We start from the raw sequence: 24,804 nt of genomic DNA, 5'->3' as shown, positions 1-24,804 counted from the left end.
CCACCCACACGGGGTCCCTAAAGTCCAAAATCAGGAGACCAGGTTACACCGAGGGGACAGGGGAAGGAAAGAGGGAGAGAGAAACAGACAGACACAGGCAGCTGACGTGGTCACAGTCTGGGGCGTGAGGGCTGGTTGGTGGCACGGTGCAGGGGACTCCCAGCACTGCAGTTCTGACCTGTAGCACAGCCCCGTTACTCCAGTCGCGGGCCTCTCCTGAGCGGAACGCCAACTTACGCCGGGGTTTTATGACCTACACAAATGGGGTTGAAATCAAGGTCAGCACCATCCACAGGCCAGCCCAGGGTGACCTAGAGTGACCAAAGGGCAGCAGCTGTGGCCACACGAATCCTAATCCCCACAGGACAGGTCGTTTCCTGAGGGCAGTGTGGCCTCCCACTACGCAGAGACCTTGAGAAGATGTGGTCATTAGTGAGTTACAAATGACTTCCAAAGATACAAAAAACTGCCAACAGGGAGCTTTGGATCTACAGGGGTGGGAAAGCAGAGCATTAAAAAAAGCAGCCAAAAAAACAAAAACAAAAACAAAAAAAACTTGATTTCAAACTTCCTTCTCTCCTTAATTTAGCTAGAATAGTTCTTCCAAACGCCTCTTTTGTATCTCAATGTGGCTTTCAGAAAAGTCCTTAAAGACAAGAAGTACTTGTCAGCCGGCACTGAGCGTGAAAGCTACAAAATCTAAAGAAACTGCAAATTAGTATTTTCACCACCAAACACCACCATTAAATGCAATTTAGACACAGTTAACAATCAGGCAGATGCTTGCCGATTGTGGGACTGAATGCCAGAACATTGTGCCTGCTAGGGACAACTTCCCTGCCAGGGAACAGACACCTGTTCTGGAGGGCAAGGCCCCAGTCCAGCTCCCAGGCCTCCAGGTCACAGCTCTGGCTTCCAGACAAGCACTCACCTGCTTCAGAGCAGGGTGCGGGGCAGTGGTGGGCTCAGCTTTGGCCTGCACAGGAGCAGGGCCCTGCTGCAGAAGGCGCTGCTCAATCTCTTGTTCCTGCTGCAGTGCCTTCACGAAGGCAGCCTTCAGCCTGCTTGTGTGCTCCACCTTGAGCGCTTTCTTCTGGTTGGACGCCATGCAGTTCTCACACATGATGGCACCACCCTTCTCCTCCCGCCAGCGGCACGTGAAGTCTGTCTTGCACTGTGCACACATGTAGGGCTCCCGGGACAGCACGACGGCAGCTGAAATCCTGCCTGCTGTAGGGGGAGGTGGGTGGGTGCACATTAAAGAAACAAAACAACATTAGAGCCCCCACCACCCGGGATGCAGGATAGAGCACGAGCAGTATCCTCAACCACATGGCCCAGTGGTTATCAGAAAACTAAAGTTGATGCCAACTGTGTGCATACACTGGGCCAGGCCTCAGGGAAGATTTTCTGGCCAAAGCTTTAGAAACCCTGTGGGTCAAGCATCTTTGGTATAAATTCTCAAGAACATTTGTGCCACCAACTTGGGTCCCCCCAATCGCCTTGCCCACCCATAGAGCAAGATGGGGATGCATCTTGTCCTGACTCCGCCTTGTGCCCATCCTTCCTATACTGGCCTTGCAACAGCTCTTTTGCCAATAATATAACTTCATCATAAAGGAAATACCAAAAGGACTCAGACACATTCAGGCCGAATCAGAGCCTGAACCCTCTCTGTGGTCCCTTAAGGCAACCTGACAGGTGGAGCCTGTTAGCCCCTCCCATGTTCCCCCAGACCAGTTGTAACTATGCCTCCTCCTCAGCACTGAGAAGCTGACAAGATCACACAGGAAGAGGGTTCAAGCTGGCTGCTCAATTAATGTCACTACCAGGTCCATCACAGGGTACAAGTGTCCCCAGTTCAGTGTCTGGTGAAGGCTCCCTAAGAGACAACATGGCCTTCACCACCATTTCTAATATTGTTTTTGATCACTATCCTGTTTATGTCCTTTTATTCCTGAAACCTCCTGACATGCAGGTGCGCTTTCCAACCTGCTTCCAAGAAGGGTGATTTATTGAGTCTGGTTCAGGTGTAGGTATCCCTCTCCCATCTTAGGGGCTCTGAACACTCAAAGTACCACCTCTGTGATGACTTTCTGTCTGAAAGCAAAACCTGTCATGTAACATCTCCTGCAGGCATTCCTCCTCACTGCCCACCTGCCACATGGCACACCCACATCACAGTGCTGCTGTTTGTCCCCTGGCCCACACATATGGAGACCCCTGGACCTCATCGGGGCCTGGCTCTCAGGAGACACTAGTAGGAAAGGTGCCTGCAATGTGTTTAAGAAGCTACTAAACCTCAGAGCAAGCAGAGCTGATAATGAAACACCATTCATAATCTCCAACCTTTAAGACACTTCTGGGTACATTGTAGGCACCCAGACATGTGCTATATATTGAAAAAAAAAATGTATCTAACAGAAACTTTAGTGGCAAGAGATGGAAACAGCCCTAGCCCAGGGCCCACTCACCCTGTGTCTCCAGTAGGTTCTGTACCACTTCCTCCAGGCCGACCAGGTAGATGAATTCGTTGTTGGCGGCACTGGGCAAGAAGTTCATCTCCGGGGCAGGGGGCTTGGGCGGGGGGATTTCAAGCAGCGTCTTCTCCAGCTGTTTACGCAGTGCAAGCTTGGCAGCCGCCTGCCGACTGGCTGGAGAATCACCAGATGTGACCACAGAGGTCACGCTGGTGGGGGTGGAGTTGCCCTGAGCAGAGGTGGCTGTCGTTCCTTTCAGTGAGGCTGGGGAGGGCTTTTGGGAAATAACAACCAGGTCAGGGTGCTGGGAGTGCCCAGCTCTGAGGCAGGCCCTACCACTGCACCCACAGCCCAAGTCAGAAACATTAGCTGCACTAAACTAATGAGTCCTTGAGAAATTCCAAGCTGCCTGAAAGCTGTGAGCAGCAGAGTAGCATTAAAACATATACCCTATGAGATGACTAATATTTCACACACTTGAGGCTTAGCTGATTGACATCTAATAAACCACACATATTTAGAATCTGTAATTTGCTGTATTTTGCCAGGAGGACACCCCTGAAGCAAGCCATCACCACGACATAACCTTGTCGATGGTTCCCCAGCACCAACCTAGACAATACTGCCACTGTCCTATCTCTATGGCCTGAGCTTTCTCTCAACACAGGTGTGGTGGCCTCCGTCCTCACAGGGGTACAATGGTGGCTCAAATAGCATCTGTGGCATTTCCCTTGTGAGCACCTGTGTGTGTGCACATCAGGAGACGCTAATGGTTTAGTCATGTGCCTTCATCAGGGTTGTAGAACAAAGCAGCTCCTGCACTCACCCCTCACCCCTTGCTATTATTCCTGTACTACTTTATTGTCTTTGTCTGAATCCCAGTGGCCAATGCTCCATCGTCACCTTGTTCCAGCCCACTCACCCCCAACTGTCAAGTGCTCTCCCCAAAACCTGGAGCTAACCACATCAGTGCCCTTAACATCGTACAACTGAGGAACCGTTTAGAAATCTGAGAAAAGCTGCTATCATCCCCAAGAAAATGCACACACTTGGTAACTTGCCTATAATGTATCACAGGGCTCAGAAAGCCCAGGATGCTCCCATGCTCTCCCAGGACCCCTGCGCCCACAGAGGATCTTTGAGACAAAGAGGCTCCCCAACATGGAGGATGCCATCGTAGCACCTTGGCCTGGCCAATCTCCTACTGACTGACCAGTTCCTCCCTGAACCCCTTTGGGTTCCCCACCCCACTGGGAGCAGAACCTCCCCCAGCTCCACTGCTGCTGGCCTGCTTTCCATCCTCCTAGCATGCTAAGCTAGGAACAGGGTCACGCCGGAGGGATGTGATCAAGGTTTATGTGGTAAATGAACTGCCTGCATAGGTCAAACTTTTGTTCTGCCAGGACATCCCTATGTGGTGGCAAGACTACACTTGAACCTGACCAAAAGGAAGCAGAGAAGCTGGCTCAGCAATTTTATCAGTGAAGCTTTGCTTCCAGATTGCTGGTTCCCAGTCCCATCTTCCCAGTTCTGTTGGGTAGAGACAGGCCCACCTCATCTTGGAGGCTCTATCCAAAGCTGAAGGGACTTGTGGATGTGAACAGATATGCTGGGGCTGAGGACATTTGCAGACACATGCTCTTTACATGCTTGTGCCTACAGGGGGAAGGGGAGGCCCTGGTGCCCCCCCCCAGCCATCTCCAGGCCCATCAGACACCTTTCCTGGGCTCTTTTATCCCCCCAAACCTGCCTCCTACAACTGCTCAGACTCTCCACGTCTCTGCTCAGGTCTGTACCCTTCACCATCAGCAACTTTCCATCTCTGCCATATGGCAAATCTGAAGATGGGACTCCTGCTTGAAGGAGCTCAAGTACAAACCACAAGGGGTGTCCAAGCCCTCACCTGGCTCTGAGAGCACAGGTAGGTCACATTGCACCACCCCACTGTGCCCCAGAACCATGGGCCCTTTCAGTGGTAGCTGCATGGTACACCCCCCATGTTGGCACAGCATGGCCCTCACCTGTGGGATGTTGACGAGCAGACTGGTGTTGGGGACATTGGCGACACGGATAAGGCCCTGCTGGATGATCCTCTGCCCCTGAATTTGCACATTGGGCACAGATGCCCGAGGGGCCAGGAGGAGCGGCGGTGGCCCCGTGCTGGAATGTTGTCTGATGTTGTGAATTTGCTGTGGGGTGGGGTGGGGACAAGACAATGAGGGACAATGGACGGAGGTATAGGGAAGGAATGGGATCCCAGCTTGAGAACTAGAAATGATCATTCTTGCAAGGTAGACAGTTGTTTGGGCATACTCCTGCCCCAAGGGTATACCCCGCTCACCTGGGCTCCCCTGACGAGTGGAGGCATGACAACCTGTGAGCTCGCCTGCGGTCCCAGCTTCGAGGACACCTGCTGCCCACCACGGACCAGGGGTGGTGGGATGACACTACCAGGCATTCGAGTTGAAGAGGTCTGTCAACGATAACAACCCCCAGATCTTACACAGCTTTTTAAAAACAAACAGGTTTTGCTATTTCTGTAAATCCACATACTTGTTAACAAAAACAGAACAGGGTAATAAAAGAAACATAAGGAACACAGATGCCAATAAGAGACTTATAAACCTGGGCTGAGTGAAGACACAGGCCCCACCACAGAAAAGAGTCCAACTAATCAGGACTGGTGCTGCCACCTGCTGGTGGGAGCTGGGGCCTGTTTGAGGGGAGCAGGGGCCATGTCCAGACTTCAGTCCTGTGGCTGCCCTGTGAGCAGAGGAGGCTGGAAGCCATGCTGTAACAAGGCCCCACTGCCTTTGGGAAACTCAGGATGAAGGGAGCCCAGTCCGTATAGGTGGATCTTAGTCCCTTCTCCAATCTCAATAGGGGTGAGTCATGGGAAGGGCCCCCTATGTGTTGGTGTGATTTGTTTATGATGTAAATGGTGGCATTGTTTGGGATGTGAACATGATTTATTTTGGAGCCACCGGCAGGTAAACCTCATTCAGTCTAATCAGAAGGAACAGGCGGCCTTTTTGTAGGGCTGCTCAGAAGTCTGATGAGGAAAGAACACTGACCTGAAGTGATGGCTTGCCGGAAGGAATGTTCTGGGTGCCCCGCACAAGCGGGGGAGGGGTAGTCACAGTGCTCCCAGTGGAGCTTGCGGGCTGCAAGAGACAGGACACTCAGGAGATGAGACAGGGGAGCAGGGGCCATGTCCAGACTTCAGTCCTGTGGCTGCCCTGTGAGCAGAGGAGGCTGGAAGCCATGCTGTAACAAGGCCCCACTGCCTTTGGGAAACTCAGGATGAAGGGAGCCCAGTCCGTATAGGTGGGATCCACCAGTCTTGCCCCACCCCCATAATTCTGATGGAGGGTAGTGTTCTTCCTCTTCCAGAGGTACCAGGCTTGCAAAGGTTCTGCTTCCAGCCTGGTAAGTGACTCCTGTCTATCTGTGAAAAGAACTGACATGATCGAAATGGGCAGAGGAGAGTTGTTCTAGCACCCCTCGCTCATTGGTGACTCCCATCATCACTCTAGTTCAGGTACTGACTCTGCCCTCCAGGAGGCAGGAAGGACTGGAAATGGGAAAGGGCCCAGCGCCTGGACAGGTTAATTCCAACCTTGGGGTCCTTAAAGGAACATATTTCACTAGGGAAGAGGCAGTGACAGAATTGGGTCACTATACCATGTCTTTAACAATTGACAAGGAAACAAATAATAGGCAGAATCTGTCCACCTAAAGATTAATAGACATTAGGCCATATCCATTCGCTGACTGGATGGAGTGGGAGCTCAGGCAAACCCTCAAGTCAGACTGGTGAGTGTCCTTCTCCTGAACTTCTCTCTTAGGAGATACATGTTCTACACATATTGTCAGTTGTCCTGTCCCACATGCACTCACCTTTCTGGCTGAATGACAGTGGTTATCGTAAGAGTAGCTGCATAATCAACCATGAACTTTCACAGAAATCCAACAAAACTAACATGAAACTTGCCCTACATGGTGAGTTGTGCCCAGAACAGCCCCACAAAAAGCCTCAGGCACCAGGGGAGACAGCAGGTGCCGGAGGACAGGGGCTCCACCCACAATCCCATAGTAGCCTGTGACGACCAGCACAACCATCTGTAGGGCAGAAGGCCTTTCTAAAAACAAACTTGGGACAGAGCTCTGAACCTAAAAGTGTGCTTCCAGCAGCTTCACACATCTATCTGCTTTCCACTACACCATGATGTTTTCACAGGAAGTGAGTTTTATGTACTCAGATCTGGAACATTCTAGACCAGTAGTAGATCTTACTCTTAAATCCAACATGGAAACTTGAGTCTGCAAGTTCCTTATTAAGATTTTGGCACTCATACCCCTGAGGAAACCCATCTTCCCATGACTGGTCTTTCTGTCCCCAGCTCTGAATGACTCTCACTGACCCTTGAAGAAAGTACAGACCTTCTGGGCGGTGGTTTCCTTTTGTATCTGACTCTGCCGCAACTTTTTCAACAAAACAAGTTTTGCTTCTTCTAACCGTAATTCTTCTTTCAGCTGCTTAATCATTCTTTCTCGCTCTTCAGGACTACTTTTCTGCAAGTGCAAGATAACAGGGTTAAGAAGGAGGGTCAGCAGCCAGGCTCACAGGCCCCACTGTCACCAGCTGCATTCGGGGATGCCGTTGGGTGTGGTGGTCCCTAGCATGGGGACAAGGCTCACCATGAGGGCCTCAGTGCTGGTCTCCTGCAAGGCCTCCTTCGGAAGCCCATTCACCCGCGGGCTCATGGGCTGCTCATTGTCAGAGAGCACAATCACATCAGGCGAGGGGGCTCTCTTCTCAGACTTCGTGTCACTGTGGAGCAGGGATAGCGAGTTGTTATCAGAGCACCCTGACTATGCTGGACACTGTTCCCCAGACACCCACACCCATACCCTCCAGGTGCCTAGATTCAAACACAGACAGCAAAGAGGTGGCATGCACACTGCCCCACTGGTGTCAACCTCTCTCCTTATGACCTCCCTGACAGCTTCCCTACCATCCACCAGGGCTGCCTTCTCTCACTGTATTTATCCTGTAGTACCCAAACCCACTGGTATATGGCTGGGTCCTGCCCAGTTGGGACTGTACTTGGCGCCTGCCTCTGTATCCCCAGGAATGAGGGCACCTATATCTTGGAGGATGACATGGGCATTTTGGAAAACACCACCTCTCCTTTCTCTAAAATGTGGCTAGGTGTTGAGTTACAATAGCTTGACCCTGGATCCTAGAGAAGGCTGTTTGCTGGATAGTCCTTCCTGGGCCACATGTAGCCTCTTCATCCTTCCAGTGGCAGTAGAGGCTGCCGTTTTTGAAATAGACTAGAACACAAAGTACATTTTATCTTGCATATCTGGATATTCTTCACCCACCTTATCTGCTCACAAACTGTTTCCAGTAACTCCCACCTCTGCCTATTACTCTCTTGCCCTCTTACCACAACCCTGCCCACTCACAAGTACCTAAGATATATATGCACATTTGAACCTCTGCTATGGTGTCAATAATCCCACACATAGGACAACACTTCAACAAAGGACAACAATGGGTCCCAGAGACAACACCTCATCCCCAACCAAGCGGCTCCATTTGCTGAGGGTACAATGTAAATTTTCCCTTAAGATCTGGCCTCACTCAACACTTGTGTTGAAGAAATTGATTCTTCTTTTCATCAGCAGCAGAACCAACTGAGGACCAAATGTGCCCACTAGATGGCACTATTGCCCAAAGAACAAACTATGAAGTTAACCAACAGCTCAAAGTTGTCCTACTCCTTTCACTGCATTCCAGCTAAGCAGGGGCAGTTACAGATGAAAAACTGGTGCTTAACAGCACACTAAACCACCTTTGCTGTTCCTTAAGTGAGCTGCACATTCACAGAGGACCAGATGCTGAGTGTTCACTCATTCCTCCAGGACCCTGGACCCCTGCACCCCCTCCAAGCCAATCCTATTCCCCACCTCCCAGAGCTGCATGGCAGTTGCACTTCAACATTTCCAGCTATGATCCAACTTAACAGTACAGCTGCTGGCTGGCCTCAAAAGAAACCAGGAAGGGGACAAAAGGGCACTCCTTTAAAGATATACAACCCCTTACTGGGGTTACCAGCCCCCATTCTCAAGTCCAGAAACCGGCTACTATTTATAAAGTAACCCAGAATGTCTCACTCTGGCCTCAGCAAACCATAAACCAATCAATTCATGAAACACTACTCTTTCAAGTCTCTGTCTCTCTGTTGGCTGCCCATTCAGCCAGGGAGCTTCAACTTCCAAGATGATCTTGGGCTCCAATCCCAGGTTTTCTGGATGCACATACAGACACCAAGCAGATGCTGGGCCACAGCACAGAAGCTGTGGCACTTGTCCCCACCCAGGTGGGCTCCCAGGTGGCTGCATACAGGCAGAGCAGCAGCCTAGGCAGAGCCTCGTCTATAGTTAGACTGAAGGCACTTCCTAAGCCAGCGAGTGCTGAGGCGAGAGTGATCTATAGGGATTTATCACTTTTTATCATCTCACTGAGGGTGTCTCAGGAGGGTGACATATCTAAAAAATTGAAATTTGCCTGAAGGAAAAGGGCAGAGTGAGGGACTGAGACCATCTGGAAATTGAAGCTCCTTGAGATGGTCATTCTGACCACAGCACTACCAGGTCCCATTTTGGATTGACAACAACAATCAATAACTCGTCCAAGAGATGACATCACCTCCCATCAAAGATCACTCAGCATCCCAGCAGGGAGTGTACTTCCTGTATGCTAATCAGGCCACCAAAAAGTCATGTGACAAAGGCATTTCCCTCCTTGGTCACGTGACCCTTTAACTGTGCCTTCCAACGGTGAAAACCATGGCAACAGCCAGTTCTAACCAGTTTGTGACAAGCAGCCTTCATTTTGAGAAGTGAGGTAGGGTTCAGGTGTTGTCAGAAAATGGAGGCACCCAGTTCACCCTGGAGCTGCCAGGCTGGCAGGCACTTCCTGTGTGGTGCACGCCCACAGAGACTGTGCTGTATTACAGAGACTAGGTCACCCCTTCCAAACACAGAGACGCCACCAGCCCTTCTAGTTTCCAACATAAAAAAATTTCCTAAGCTTCCATCTTTCCATCTTTAAAAAACTTTCCATCTTTAAAGCAAGGATGCTTCAAAGTCTCTCAGTTCTTCCCAGAGAGTTCTTTTAATTCAGGAAAAAGAACACCTCTTTGACACAGGATAAACATTAACATGGGCATTCTTTTAAAAAAAATTGTTTAAAATTACAGAACCACCTAGGCCAGGAGAAGAAAAGCAGATGAAATCTAGCCCAACATGCTAGGGGGGCAGTGGCATGCCAGGTATATACTGCTTCAGTGCACAGCAGCCACCTGGGCACTAAGTTTTTCTAGAAGCTACAAGATTTCAGGGCAAACCCTATAAACCCATCTTAGGAACCGTTATGTAAAATATTATGATCAAGAGATTTTATGTGACCTACAAAAATCCCTGGAAGCAGGCTAGGTTATCATCTGTGAAAATGGTCTCGCCACCTCCTCCCCTTGGGCAAGCCCCTAGCTAAATAAACATAAAAGCTGTTAACCTACCAAGAACTTCCCCCAAGTTTTCTGGAGGGAAGACCTGGATTACAAATTTAATTGACAACAGAATCCTGTACCCACCATGCCAGGCTACTGTCCCAGCTTTCACCAGCCATGGTCAGTGTTAATATTGAGTATCTTCCTGGCCCATTCCAGGGAAGTCTCATCGAGGGAACACAAACTGTTCTCAGTAGCTCTGACCTTTGTGGTTCTCTGAATGAGCCTGCCTGATGTTGGAGAAGGAGTGCTTCATCTATACTCCTGCATTCATTCACTCCTTATTTGCTGAATGCCCACCTAAGAAGTAGGTATGGTACCAGATAGTAAGGATAAGCCCTTGGATAAAAAGTGGTTCTGTCCTTAGGATCCAACGGGGCGGGGGGGGGGGGGGGGTGCAGTGCATGGGCAGGCACAGGGCCACTGCCCACTGCAGCTCAGGAGCAGCTGGGGCAGCTTCTCCAGAGGGCTTGTGGAACTACAGCATCTTGCTGTCCTAGACTTGCCTGATCGAAGCCTGCATTTTACAAAACCCCTGAGATTCCTGCACACAATAGGGAAGTTGGGGATGACCACAGACCCAATAAGGCCTCAGGACAACAAATTCCTCCTCAGGGCCAGTGGCAGAGAGGCAGACAGGCTCTACATCTCTCCAGCACAACAGCTGGGTCCAGAAGCAGGTGGCTGCTAGTTGTGGTTAAAAGTGGGATGAGGAGTTGCTAAATCAACACCAGCCTCACCTGCTCCTGCAAATTCCCACCTGGGCCCCAGGACGTTCCTCCCACTAGAGCCCATTCACACCTCCCAGGCCACTCAGCCCCATTAGCCTCTATACCCTTGGGTTCATCTTGACAGAGGCTCCTACCTTTACCACCATTCCCTCCACCAAACTCCCAAGACCCCCTTGAGAGCTCCAACTTACACTTCAAGATGCACGTCAAATCTATGCCCTCAGAAGGTCCCTGGCTGGCCCAGCCCTGACCCCTGCAGTGTGGTCAGTGTTCCTACAGTATGCATGCCTGTGGACACCCTCATAAGCCCTGTCCACTACTGTCCTTCCTGGGGTTAGGGAGCTCAGGACAGAACCTGGGGATCCACTGAAAGGCAGCACAGGCCTGAGTAGAGTTCCCCCCTCACTCCAGCAAACTTGTCCAAGTAAAGAGCCTCTGACTCCACCTTCCCACACAGTGCCAGCATGGCAGCCCTGCCTGGTCAGCCCACAGAGTCACTGCCCATCTGACAGATGGGTTCTCTCAATCCACAGTGGGGACAGGACTATAGGTTGTCACAGAACGGCAGCCTGGGCCCCATGGTGCTATTCGGAGCCTGTCTCCAGAAGGCCTGGGTACTCCAACTCCCAGTGAGGGTCCAGCATGTTCCCAGGGTAACCCAACAAGTAAAGAGCAAAAGGCGGGGGGGGGGGGGGGGCAGCAACCTCTCATGTGATACTATAGACTCAGAAGAGGGTGTGAGGCTCCCCACAACTCCCTAGAGCCAGAGGAGCAGGAATCTCCTTCAAGTGCCACACTGGCTAGGGGTGGTGGAGAGACTCCATGGCCATGCTCACAAAGGCCTATCATGAGTGGGCACTGTACACCAAGCTTGCACACTAGAAAAGGGATTAGGTGTTGCTGTCATGCTCCCACAGAATTGCCTGTGGTCTTACTTGGTTCTGCCTCTTGCAAGTGAGAGGCCTAGGGCAGAACACTTTCCTCTCCGTGCCTCCTACAAGGATGGGAAAAGGGTTTTCTTCCCAGCTGCCCCTCAGAGTTGCTGGGTAAGGCTCAGATACCTAAAGAGGCTATCAGGACAGTCAAAGCTCTAACCTTTCCTGGAGCACTAAGGGGCTGCTCACAATCAGTCACTGGGGTAACATTGAGTATTCTCAAATCTTGAAGGAGCAGGAATTGTACCTGCTGCGTCCCCGCAGCTAGAGCAGGCCTGGCACGATGGGTGCTCAGGCAACAGAGCTGGCACACACCCATTTCCTCCTATTCCCTGGCACCTGGTTCCAGGATGGGGTCTGTGAGTTCATGAGTAGAGTGACTGATAACCTTGCACACATGGGTGATCATGTCCACAGGCACACAGATGCTATGTTGCTAAAGATGTACAAATTCACTTAAAAGGATTTCTGTGTCATTACGTGACTTTTCAGGAAAGCAGCCCTGGAAGTCCAACCTCTAGCCTGCGAGTTCAGGACTTTGGTGGATGTTAAGAGTGAGCCCTAATATTTATGGTTGACAAAACCCTGTTCAGAGGACAAGTGTTCCACCCTGATGAGGCCATCAGTCCAGCCTTGAGAGCTCTTTGGAGGCAGCTCATTCAAGCTGACCCTTGCCTGTGCTCACAGCCTGTCCAGTCCTGGCTCCATGACCTGGGCTGGTTTTGTGGCTTGCTCTCTGAACTGCAAGAATGTGGAGGAAGCAACATTGTGAGTGAGGTTTCAAGGCAAGGCCACAGGAACTTTGCAGTTTCTACTTGGGCCCCTAGACTGAGCACTCCAAGGATGTCCTCGGTGCACCCTAATGTAAGATACCAAGCCAGCTGTGTGGAAAGAAGGTCTCTTGAGGGTCACAAAGACAGACATGGAGATGGGCCTAGACATCCCCCGTGAGTAACAAAATCAGCGGAGACATCCAGCCCAGCTGACATGAGACTGCAAGGACAAGGGCACAAAGAACCAGTGTCCTGCTGGGACCAGCCAACCAGCAGACAACTCCACATCATTACTTTAAACCACTGAGAAAATGGGGCTAACAGGGCTAGCCCATACCATGGTAACTCCTTGTCCTCCCTCAGACTGTCCCCAAAAGAGGCCATCCACCCTAGACACTACCCTAGGAGAGGCAAGAGGGTTGGGGGAAAGAAAAGGTTTTTCCCAGTAGCCACCCTTGCTGACCCTCAAAAGCCTCCTAAAGGGACCAGCACAGCACAGTTCAGTCCTCCACACATGGGGGCTGTCTGTGGCAGGTACAGCCTTGGGATAGGATGGACGTGAAGTTCTGGGAAGACCCAGCAAGAGACCAGAGCTGCCCAACAACGCAGGTAGGGAAAAGGCCCCACAGGAAAGGAAGGGCCATCCTCAGGCCTGGGAGCCACCCGAGTTTCAGATACCACCTGGAGTGGCACCTGAGTCAAAGCCAGAAGCAATTCCACATGCTTAACCGAGTGAGCATCCCCACCCACCCCGCAATTCCAGAAATACTTCTAGGGAAGTCCTACAAGAGAGAAAGAGTTATTACCAGTTCCTGGGGTAGTCCTACCACATGGCACCATCTCACTAGCAGGCCCCTGTGAACTGGACATCTCAAAGACACACATTTCTGGGACCTTTCACAGCCACCTGGGTGTGGTAGCTACTCACTGGGACCCCATACTCCACCCTCCCTTTCTCAGGGGCACCAGTGACTCAAGACATTCAATGTGATTTAAAAGGAAGCTCTGCTGCACAGACACAGACTGTGCACGCACTAAAGCTCAAGTTCTGGCTGCCCTGACACAGGGCAGGGGCAGGTGGTGGTGGTGTCGTCGTCGGTGTCGTCATCGTCTGGTCCCTTCTCCAGATCCTGAAGCCCTGAAACCCACCCACTTCCCACCTCTCTGCTCCCTCCTTGGCATCCACTGCCCCTTCTCCCAGCACTGTAACTTGACACCCAGTTGGCTGGGATGTCAGGAGAAAAAAGCCTGCTTTGTGGAGGCTGGTAAGTCAGAACACATTTTGCTTCTTGGCCACAGAGGCCATGGAGGTGAGCAGCTGCAATGGGATTTTTGAAAGCCAGCCATTATTCTTCCTGGAAATTTCAGGTCCAACTATCACTCTGGGACTCCATTATGGTATACCCCACCACAGCTACAGCTAAACATCTCAGGAGAAAAGGAGGGAGCATGTGTGGCCAGGCTCTGGCCTGTGAGCCCATTCCCCCTTTACTGCCCCCAGCACAGAGGTGGGCAGTCCCAGGGCACATGGCAGGAGCAGAGAAGCACTGCCTCCTCAGCAAGGTCAGGAGGCATCCAGCCTGTCTTGCTGGGGGGTTTTCTAGGAACACAAGAACCCCCTAAAGTCACAAAACCTGGCCAAGGAAGCCAAGAGAACCTCACTGTGACTGGAAGCAGTGATAGAAGCCAGTTTCAGGGGTGTGCAGAGTCGCTGAGAACTATAGAGAGGACCTCCCTGAGCCAGCAGCTAGCAGTGACCCCAAGAAAAGACTCCAATACCAAGTGGCAATGAGGCAGACTGCAGGACCAGCTCCCACTCAAGCAGGTCACTGCAGCAGGACCCAGACAGCTTCCAACCTGTCCAGCCAGGACACAACGCTACCAAGAAGGTTTAATCAATTCAGCATACTCTGCTCAAAAATTCGGGAAGGGGCACTTGTTAGAAATGACCACAGTCATAGAACAGAAAAGCTGATCTGTGTCAGGTTTGGAAAATCACCCAGGATACACACTAATCCTTTATAATGGTCATCTCTGTGCCAACCCTAGTTCCATGCATCCAAGTAATCTTATCAACTGCCTGTCACCTGGGGCCACATGTGAAGTCACTCCTGGGAGAGAGAGTGACTTGCTCAGGTCACATGACTATGGCCTACAGAGGGTTATAGGGTTGAACAGGATGGGTCCCATGTGACTTTCAACTCTGACTCCTCTACCTTGGATTACCAAATACTATATTGTGGACTAGGTTAAAGGGGGAAAAATTTTTAAGATTTTAATTCTCTCCTGAGGATATTTTTAACTGATTCTAGAGAGGGAGGAATGGGGAGGGAGTCAGGGAGACAGACAGAGAAACATCAACGCGAGAAACAACTGATTGGCTGTCTCCCATACTTGCCCTCACCAGGGACTGAACCCACAACCTAGGTATGTGCCCTGACTGGGAATTAAACCTGTAACCTTTTGACATATAGGACAATCAATGCTCCAACCAACTAAACCACACCAGCTGGGGCAGAAAATGTTTTCATTTATATTTGAAGGATCCTAGACAGCCAGCAGCACCTGCCTATCAAAGTCCCTGAGGTGACAAAGAGATGACACTGTGAGGACATAGATGGGATCCTTGAACTTGACTGGGAAATAACTCTCACTACACATGGACCACCATCTGCCTGACAAAACTGGGTGGGGTTCTGACACTTAGGAATCCAAGCTCCCCAAGGGCGAGGGCCCTGCAAGAGTGAAAGAAAAACAAATGTCAAATGCAGACTGTTGGCCACAGCATCAATGCTAGCATTCCTCTGATCCCCTAACTACACGCCAGGCCAATCTTCTACCAGGCAGGACATGATGAGAACCCAGGAGCACTCTCCAGCTCAAAGAGACTACAACCATCAAATGAACCCAAATGCATCTCTTGGGGTACTAGCTTCCTCACCAACATATGGCAAGAGTAACCTGTGTGTAGTTGAAAACCACACACAAGAAACATCGCTTTCCAGCATGCAATGACCACAAACTTTTGTGATAAATGGAAAATGCATGCTTTGCCTGCAAGTTTCCTGTCCCCTTTTAAATACCAATTTTAAACTGCTGGATCATCCCCTACCTTCCAATAGTAAATCCTTTCAGGGTCAGCTGCCCCCCAACCCCCACCAGACCTGCTCCAGCTGCTCTGAGTCCAGCAGCCACAGGACTCCACACAGGTCAGCCACCCAGGTCATTCAGGAGGACCAGGGGGAGCTGGGTGCACCTCTGCCAGGAAGCTGGCCCCAAATCTCAATTAGCCTGGGTTTCTTCATATACAGAATGGACAACACTAAACTCGAGGTGTCACGATATGTAAAAGATACAAAAAAACATATCATCTAGTCAACAAGATGGTGACTCCACCTCTTTTCTAGATCCTCCCAGAATGCAATGTGCACACTCAGAACGGCCCCATCACTTTTTATGCTCTGAATTGACTCATCTGGCTCCCACCCTGCAATCGAATGTCCCTGGGGACGAGGTCCCAGGCTGAGGGCTTCTCTTCCTTCCACTGTCTGACCCCAGCAGGCCATCAACCACTGTGCTGCCTGAGACATCAGCACAGAGCCCTACCAGGCATCCTGTCTCTGCCCATGCTGGACAGCCAGGAACAGCGTGACTGTGATCCTCTGCATGGCTCTGAGCCACTAGCAGTCCCCCAAGTGGTGTGCAGGATCCCTCCAGGGGCTCTGCCAGGTTGTTGCAACACTGAGACAACATTTGTCTTTTTTGCCAAGTTGGGAGAGCAGTGCCAAACTGTGCCAGGAGTTAGTGTTGTCATACTATGGACAACACCCTTATGTAGAAGGGCAAGTTATTGATCGTATTAAACCTCAGCTTGTAAGTCCGTGTCTTTTTAACATTCTGTGACCAAATAAAGTATCCCTGCTATCTGAAGGAAAGATTGACAGACACACTGTGATTATTCAAGCTTGGCTGTTTAGTAGCCATTTCCTCCAAAATGGTCAAAACAAAACTTGCTGCTCCAAGGAAAAACCGCCACCAGTATTTGTGTCACTAATGATAAAGTCTGATCTTCCCTTGAGGAAAATATAGAATTTCGGAAAATTTTTGTGTTTGCCACTGTGAGTCCAACAGCTTTCCAACATATCAGAGATTAACTATTCTGATTCTGCAAAACTGAAAATGAAATGTGTCAGTACAGTTGACTCTTGAACAACTCAGGGGTTAAGGGCACCGACCCCCTACACAGTCAAAAATCCATATGTAACTTTTGATTTCCAAAAACTTTAACTACTAATAGCCTGCTGTTGACTGGATGCCATACAGATAACACAGCCAATTAACCCTTATTCTGTATGTTATATGTATCACATACTGTATTCTTACAATAAAGACAGAGGTAAAAAAAAAAAGTCAAGAAAATTCTAAAAAAAAGACATTTATAGCACTGTACATTATTTAATGAAAAACATCCATGTTTAAGTGGATCCACACAGTGCAAGCAAGCCCATGCTGTTCAAGGATCAACTGTATCTGAAAGATCTCAATAACTAAGTGAACTATTATTTTCTAATGTTCAGTGGTACCACAAAAGTCAAATACGAGTAAAAAGTCATTCAGGGGAAGAAGAGAAAAATCTCCCAGGCAGAAAAATACAAAATAATTTGTGCAAATGCTGCACCCTGGAAAAAGGAGAATGGGACTCCATACCCTTAGGTGTGAGCTGTAAATAGTGACCTCCTTCCAAAAGAGACAGCATGAAAAAATGGAAGAGAGCAGCTTCCCAGGAGACACATGAAAGACACCGCCTCAACTAGAGAATCAAGCTCAACATCAGAGAAAAGTCACACTGATGGCATATGCCCTATACACAATGTACCAAGAAGGGCGCCTCATCTCTGGTCCTCCTTAACCCCTATACACCCCCTATACACCCATCACCCCAGTTCAACCATGAGAGAAACACCAACAAACCTCAACTGAGGGCATTCTATAAAATACTTCACCAGTTCTCAACAATGTCAGTGTTATCAAACCAAGAAAGTCTGAGAAACTGTCTCAGCCCAGAGGAGCCTAAGAAATCCAAATGTAACATGGATGCCGGAACAGAAAAGGTAAAAAAGAGGAAATCTGAATAGATTATAAACTCTGGTTAATAGTAACATATGGGTGTTGGGTTCCACAGTAACATATTAACAATGGGGAGGCTGGGGTAGGATGTACAGAAAGAATCTTTGCATTTTCTGTAAATCTAAAATGACCCTAAAATTAAGAGTTTATTTATTTTTTTAAAAAATATTATTCTGTTCAAAGTGTGAGAAAAATTGATGGACTTTAATATAACTAGTATAAGAAGTTAACTAAAGAGGCTTCAGAGTCTACAGTGCAACTAACTGTTAGGGAGAGGCCACTTTGTGTTTTGGTGTCTCACTAAAGGAAGAAATACACAATTATCCAAAAAGACTACCCAAACACACCACCGTGATCCAATTGCTTTTCTGTGTGAGGTTGGGTTTTCTTCACATGCTTCAGCCCTAACAATATATCACAAGAAACTGGACACAGAAAAGATACGAGAATCCAGCTGTCTACTTGCTACAGCAAGTATTAAAGAAATCTGCAAAATAGTTCTCATAAAAAAGTTACTTATTCTATCACGTGATAATAGGTTCACTACTGTCATCTTTAAATGAACTAATAAGTATTGTCAACAGATATTATCACACAATCTAATATTCTTTGGGCCCTAAAGGGGCCATGCCAGTGCTTGTGGCAAAGGCTCCAGAGTGGAGTCTTGCTGACATGTGGACTTTTTCTTGCTGCCAAAGCTGTGCTTTGAAAAATGAGAGGTACTAAAAATTGAATAGGATTCACCCCACATGTATGCCATAATTTCCTTATAAAATCTAATTAATCCTGGCTGGTGTGGCTCTGGATTGAGTGCCGGCCTGGGAACCAAAGGGTTGCCAGTTCGATTCCTGGTCAGAGCACATGTCTGGGTTGCAAACCAGGTCCCCCATAGTAGATGTGGCGTGAGCCGACCAACCACACATTGATGTTTCCCTCCTTCTCTTTCTCCCTTCCTTCCCCTCTCAAATAGTAAATAAATATTTTAAGAAAATCTACTTAATTATAAGCCAATAAAATTTGGTAACCCTGTTCTTGTGGCCTTCTGAAACAGCAACTGTACAGGCTCCACAGTTACCCAATGCAGAGATCTTGACACCTCCCAGGGCAGCTCTGTTCTGACATTGTGTGTCTGCAGATGGAGAGACCAGGCAAAGACTGACTAGTGGCTGGCCCAGGCCCCCAATACCAGTACACTACCTTGCACCTCATGCCCTACTCCCCGCAGACTGCCACTCTCCAGGCAGTCATCTTCTCTCTTCCCAGGAGGTCCATCTCCACCAGTCCCAGAGCACCAATTATCCCCACTCCTGAGGGTGCTCCAGGGCCTGCCCTTCCCAACCAGTCAGCCACCCTGCTCCCACCACCCTGGGCCTTCTCAGGCCCCAACTCTGACCAAACCCAATGACTCCAGGGACCTGAGTAATTGGGGACCTGAGACCCCAAATACTCTAATTTCTGGGCTGTTGGCTCCCCTAAAAGTGCCACCAGGACTGTTTTGTCCCACACTGCCCACAGTCACTGCCAAATGCTCCTGAAAGAAGGAAACACTGCATGCTTGGACAGGTCATTCTCCTTAGCGCGGCATTGTATTAACGCTGCTTCTGAGAGCTATCAAGGCTCATCCTTAGAAACACTGCAGCCAGGTCTCAGTCACACTAAAACCTGAAGCTTTGCAAAGCAGTTACACCACAACCACTTTTTAAAATAAAGTATATTTCATTGATTATGCTATTAGTTGTCCCAGTTTTCCCCCTTTGCCCCCCACCTCTGGGTACCTTCATTACCCCCAGCAATCCCTTCCCCCTTAGTTCATGTCCATGGGTCACACATACAAGTTCTTTGGTTTCTCCATTTCCTGTACTATGCTTAACCTCCCCCTGCCTATTTTGTACTTACCATTATGCTTTCTTTACTCCCTGTACCTTTCCCCCCATTCTCCCCCCACCCTTCCCTGCTAATAGCCCTTCCATGCAATCTCCATTTCAATGATTCTGTTCCTATTCTAGTTGTTTGCTTAGTTTGTTTTTGTTTTTGTAGATTCCCTCGTTGATAGTTGTGAGTTTATTGTCATTTTATTGTTCCTAGTTTTGCTCTTCCTTTTCTTCGTTAAGTCCCTTTAACATTCCATATAATAAGGGCTTGGTGATGAACTCCTTCAGCTTTACCTTGTCTGGGAGGCACTTTATCTACCCTTCCATTCTAAATAATAGCTTTGTTGGATGGAATAATCTTGGATGTAGGTCCTTGCTTTTCATCTCTTCAAATACTTCTTGCTAGTCCCTTCCTGCCTAAAAGGTGTCTTTTGAGAAATCAGCTGATAGTCTTATGGGAACTCCTTTGTAGGTAACTCCTTTCCACTTGCTGCTCTTAAGATTCTCTCTTGCCCTGGCTGGTGTGGCTCAGTGGATTGAGTGCCAGCCTGTGAACCAAAAGGTCATTGGTTTGATTCCTAGTCAGGGCACATGCCTGGGTTGCAGGCCAAGTCCCCCATTGGGGGGCATGTGAGAAGCAACCACGCGTTGATGTTTCTCTCCATCTCTTTCTCCTTCCCTTCCATTCTCTAAAAATAAATAAATAAAATCTTTTTTTTTTTTTTTTTAAGATTCTCTCTTTAACTTCTGGAATTTTAATTATGATGTGTCTTGGTGTGTGGTCCTTTTTGGGTCCAACTTGTTTAGGACTCTGAGCTCCCTGGACTTGTATGTCTATTTCCTTCACCAAATTGGGAAAGTTTTCCTTCATTATTTTTTCAATTTACTTTTCAATTTCTTGTTATTCCTCTTCTGCTTCCAGCACCCCTATGATTCGGATGGTGGTATGTTTAAAGTTGTCCCAGATATTCTTAAGCTTCTCCTCATTTTTTCAAATTCATGTCTTCTTTCTGTTCCAGTTGAATATTTACTTCTTCCTTTTGTTCCAAACTGTTGAGTTGAACCCCAGCTTCCTTCTCTTCACTGTTCGTTTTCTGTGTATTTTTCTTTATTTCACTTTGTATACCCTTTAATTCTTCCTTTATTTTGTGGCCATAATCTATTTCTCTGAGCATCCTGATCACCAGTGTTTTGAATTCTGCATCTGATAAACTGGCTATCTCCATGTTGCTTAGTTCTTTTCATGGAGTTTTGGTTTGTTCTTTCATTTGGGCCATGTTTCTTTGTCTCTTCAATTTGGCAGCCTCCCTATGTTTCTGTGTATTAGGTAGAGCTGCTTTGACTCCCCATGTGAGCGTACCTGTTACACTGTAAGGGGTGGAACCTTAGGTATTCACTAGGGCAGCAGCTCACTTTGTGGCGCTGTGTGTGGGGAAGGGGTCAGAGAGGAAACAGTACCATGAACAGCGCCACTTGTTCAAATCTTGCCCCATTTCCAGTCACTTCTCCTACTTCCCAAAGGCAAGTGGTGCCCTTCTAGCTGCTGCTCTGGTGCTGATTCCCAGAGTGGGTGGGTTTATGTACTAGGACCCTTGAGCCCTTTAAACCTACTCTCCTAAGAGACCAGCAGTTTCTTTGGCTGCCCCAACCTCCACTGGTTTTTACAGCCAGCAGTTTGAGGCTTTATAATCCCGGCACTGGAAACCTGGCCTGTGCTGTCTGGCCTGGGGCTGGGATCACTCACTCTGCTGTTGTCTCTCCTGTTCTGCCAGTTGCAGTCACTGCCTTGCTGCTGCCTTGCCATGCCACATCAAGTCCTCTCTGCCCCTCCTACCCATCTGGATAAATGTTTCTTCTTTAAATCCTTGGTTGTCAGACTACCATACAGTTAGATTTTCTGGCAGTTCTGGATGTTTTTTGTTTTTAGATTGGTTGTTATCCTTCTTATGGTTGTGTGAGGAAGCGAAATGAGTCTACCTATGCCTCCATCTTGGCCAGAAGTCCACACCACAACTACTTTTAAGATCAAGCTCTAAAAATAAGCAAAATTATGGCTTGGGACCCAAGGGAGGAGACACACAGGAAGGGTGTATATGTCTTTTATCTCCTAAAGCCTCACACACTCCCCACCTCCTCTCCCATCCTGCCCCAAGGTGGGTACCTCCACAGTGCTGGCATTAAGACTGCCTTGGCCAAAGGAAACTCAGTGTCTCCAAAGGCAGCTGACTCTGCCTATCTGTGCATGTCACCCACCTTCCTTCCACAGGGGCCTGTGGCCCTCCACCTACTCTCCTCTCCTTCATTCTTGGACACCCATGAGTCCCATGGCTCCTTCCCATCACTACTGTGACAAACTTTACTGAATGATGCTGGGAGCTTCTGAGGCTCAAGAATGACCAAACCTTGATTCACAGGAGACAGTGGGCTTCAAGCATGGGGTGAACTATCCTGGGTCACATGGGGGTAAGCGGAATCAGGTTGCAAGATACCCTCAATTGTCTTCCATCACCTGCTGCTCCACTCTCAAACTCACAAAGTATAATTCACATGCTTATCTTCTTGAGGGAAAAAGCTTGACAATCTCTTATAAATAGGCCATTTCTTCTTTTCCTCTAGGACATTGAGGAAATGCTCCTCTCCTGGTGGGACCCCTTGAGAGGTCCCAGGAATTCACTCGTTTCCACCTGTTCTACACATAGGCAGGCCCCCTTCATCTTACCAGGTTAGATGGCTTTGAGGGTAGGATCCCTCAGCCCAAATGCTCTGGCCAGTGCACTTGCCACCCCCACCTCCCATGTTGGTTAAGGTTCTGGTACAACTGCTCTCAACACTGTAGAGAAACTAGCTACAAGATACAAAGCAGTGTACGTAAGAACAGTTTTAGCCAGCCTAGTGGAGGGCTGATCAGAGACCTTCTCTCACATATACCTGCAAATAGAACACTTAAATGACCTGCAAACACACCCAAGGCACTGGTTACAGGCTGAAGAACCTCTCAACATGTGACAAAGCACTAGCAGAAATACATGCTGTGAGGAAGTATCAGAAACTGCATTGCAGAGTCACACCAAATAATTTCAAAATAATCTGCAACTCTGCAACTCATATATGTGTGAACTGCTTACCATGAGCAGGTAGGATGCTTACCATGATTACTATGCACAGGGGCAGCCACACAGGACATCCCCAGAAGGTTCCCACTGTCCAGTGTGAAACCATCCCCTCTATGGCCAGAGGAGGGTGCCATAAAGGCAACAGAAAAGTGGCAATAACTTGGTGCAGGATGGCTCACACTATGCTCAGTGTGAGCTGGGCTGCTTAAGGAGAAACAAGACATCCAGAATCTGTCACCGATACCCCAAAATAATCTAATGACTTTTTAAATTACAGGTGAAACCCTCAAATGTCAATTATTTCAAACCTGGAATAAAATATGGTCGAGAATAAAGGCAGGTGGACAGAGAGAGAGAACTGGAACGAGGAGCCCAAAGGGCAGGGAAGAGGCAGAGAATGAGGAGAAGATGAAGAGGCGCCATGCAGTTTTGTAGGTGGCAGCTGAGGCAGGGAAGGGACCACAAAACTAGGAACCGATTTCCAAAGGAACATATCTCTCAGTTCCCATGTGCTGAACATGCTAAGAAATGCAAGCAGGCTAAGATTTCCAGTTGGAGCTGATGAAGCAGCTCCCTCAGACTGCCCCAGGCTCTCCTGGAAGTTACCCAGCACAGAATCAGTAGTGAAAGGCAGCAGCCAGCCCACAACAGGTGCTGGGGAGGGGCTGGGCTCTGAAGAGTCTCCCAGGGAGCTGTAGTCCCAACTCAAGTAACGGTTAGATGAAAGGAACAGGCTTCTGGCTGCAGGACTTCCATAGCTCTCACACAAGACAGGGAGGTCAATCCCTGTGAGGAAGACTGCAGAAGAACCAGGGTGAGGGCCATACCTACACCTACTGGGCTATGGGAGAACCAGGTTCCTTTCCCAAGCCCTCACGCCCACAGCTGTGTAACATTCGACCAACTCACTCAAGGATGCACATTCCGGCAGACAGCTGGCTGGTAGGCCAGGCACAGCTGCAGTGTGGCATGTACTGAGAACAGGGTGGGTGGGAGCTCAGGTCTGCACATGGCAGACAAGGCCTCCCACCACCACTAGGCAGGCAGCCAGTGCAGCAACAATCACCCTTCTGTCACCAAGGGGAAAAGAATTATGATTATATAAGCAGACCTGGACCTAGACCCATACCTCTCTGGAGACCCACTGACTAAAATTGTAAAGACTGAAGACATGAAGTGAGAATGAAATGGCCAGCCCCCATACCTGCATTAGTAAAAAGGCCTAGACATTTTCAAAGAAAGGACCAGTAGTTTCTTCAAAACAACACACACCAACCCCCTGATCCTATATAGAATTCAACCTATAGGTATTTAGCAAGAGAAATGAGGATCAATGTCCATGTGAAGACTTCTGCAGGAATGATCACAGCAGCTGTGCCCACCCAGCCCTGGTCTGTAGATGGGTGAGTGCACGACTCTGCAGATCCACACAGAAGTTGCTCAACAAAAGACTGATACATAGAGGACACAAATGAATCTCAAAAGCACACAGAGAGAAGCCAGACTCTACCAAGCACACACTGTCTGAGGACAGATTAGTCTAGAGAGGGAGAGTGTACCCAGTCAGGGAAGGCAGGACATGCGGGGAGGACTTGAGGGAATTTTCTGGGGTCATGGCAAGGTTCTGCGTCCTGCTAAGGCTTTGGACAACATATGTGGAAACATGTGCAAGCTGCACTAGGAGAGGCACACACAGTGTGCAATCATGTTACCTCCTGCCAGGGCAGGCAGCACCAGTGTTTACTTTATCCTTCGCCTCACAAAAGGCCACTTGTAAAGAGTGTAACCCAAACAACAAAAACTCTATGACCCATGGAGGCATTTTAGGTCGTGTAAACCCTTTCTGCCCATTGCTACACAGCAGAGAACAGGCTATCACCACACCCTTACATTACAGACAAGTGGCTGCACTACCATGTTACTTTCAGATTCATTTTTGCTTTGGAAGAAGACCTGGGTGTTAACATGCGTGTGAATGATGCGCTCACACACGTAACTCTCGACACTGTGGGTCACCAAGCCCTGTCTTAATTCCAAATGACTGGCCAACAAGATCCCTGGGCAAGAAAGAGGTGACTGGTTTCTACAAAGATGTGCCATCCCCATTACTCCCTTGGTGAATGCCAAAGTCTCAACAGAAAGATGAGACAGTGATTCTGTCATTGAGGATACCAGCTTCAACAAAGATATC

The 24,804-nt window shown here is 48.8% G+C and overlaps 1 protein-coding gene across 4 annotated transcripts in view; it reads right to left on the bottom strand.

Annotated features, from left to right (window-relative positions):
* Positions 1–24,804, bottom strand: part of GATAD2A (GATA zinc finger domain containing 2A) — a 104,944-nt gene that overhangs the window by 4,278 nt on the left and 75,862 nt on the right. For 3 of the 4 annotated variants that reach the window (XM_028519142.2, XM_036032644.1, XM_036032645.1), the window contains 8 exons: positions 7,182–7,314; positions 6,924–7,055; positions 5,555–5,644; positions 4,822–4,953; positions 4,502–4,669; positions 2,475–2,754; positions 932–1,230; positions 179–253 (listed from right to left, as the gene is read on the bottom strand). In XM_028519142.2, coding sequence (XP_028374943.1) covers positions 179–253; positions 932–1,230; positions 2,475–2,754; positions 4,502–4,669; positions 4,822–4,953; positions 5,555–5,644; positions 6,924–7,055; positions 7,182–7,314 — 1,309 coding nt within the window. The remainder of the gene's footprint in view (positions 1–178; positions 254–931; positions 1,231–2,474; positions 2,755–4,501; positions 4,670–4,821; positions 4,954–5,554; positions 5,645–6,923; positions 7,056–7,181; positions 7,315–24,804) is intronic. The other variant, XM_036032646.1, reaches the window with a different exon arrangement.

Source organism: Phyllostomus discolor, chromosome 8 (assembly GCF_004126475.2).
Source record: "Phyllostomus discolor isolate MPI-MPIP mPhyDis1 chromosome 8, mPhyDis1.pri.v3, whole genome shotgun sequence".
NCBI classification, from domain to species: Eukaryota; Metazoa; Chordata; class Mammalia; order Chiroptera; family Phyllostomidae; genus Phyllostomus; species Phyllostomus discolor.
Note: the sequence above shows the minus strand (reverse complement) of the source record. Positions and strands in the feature narration are given on the sequence as shown.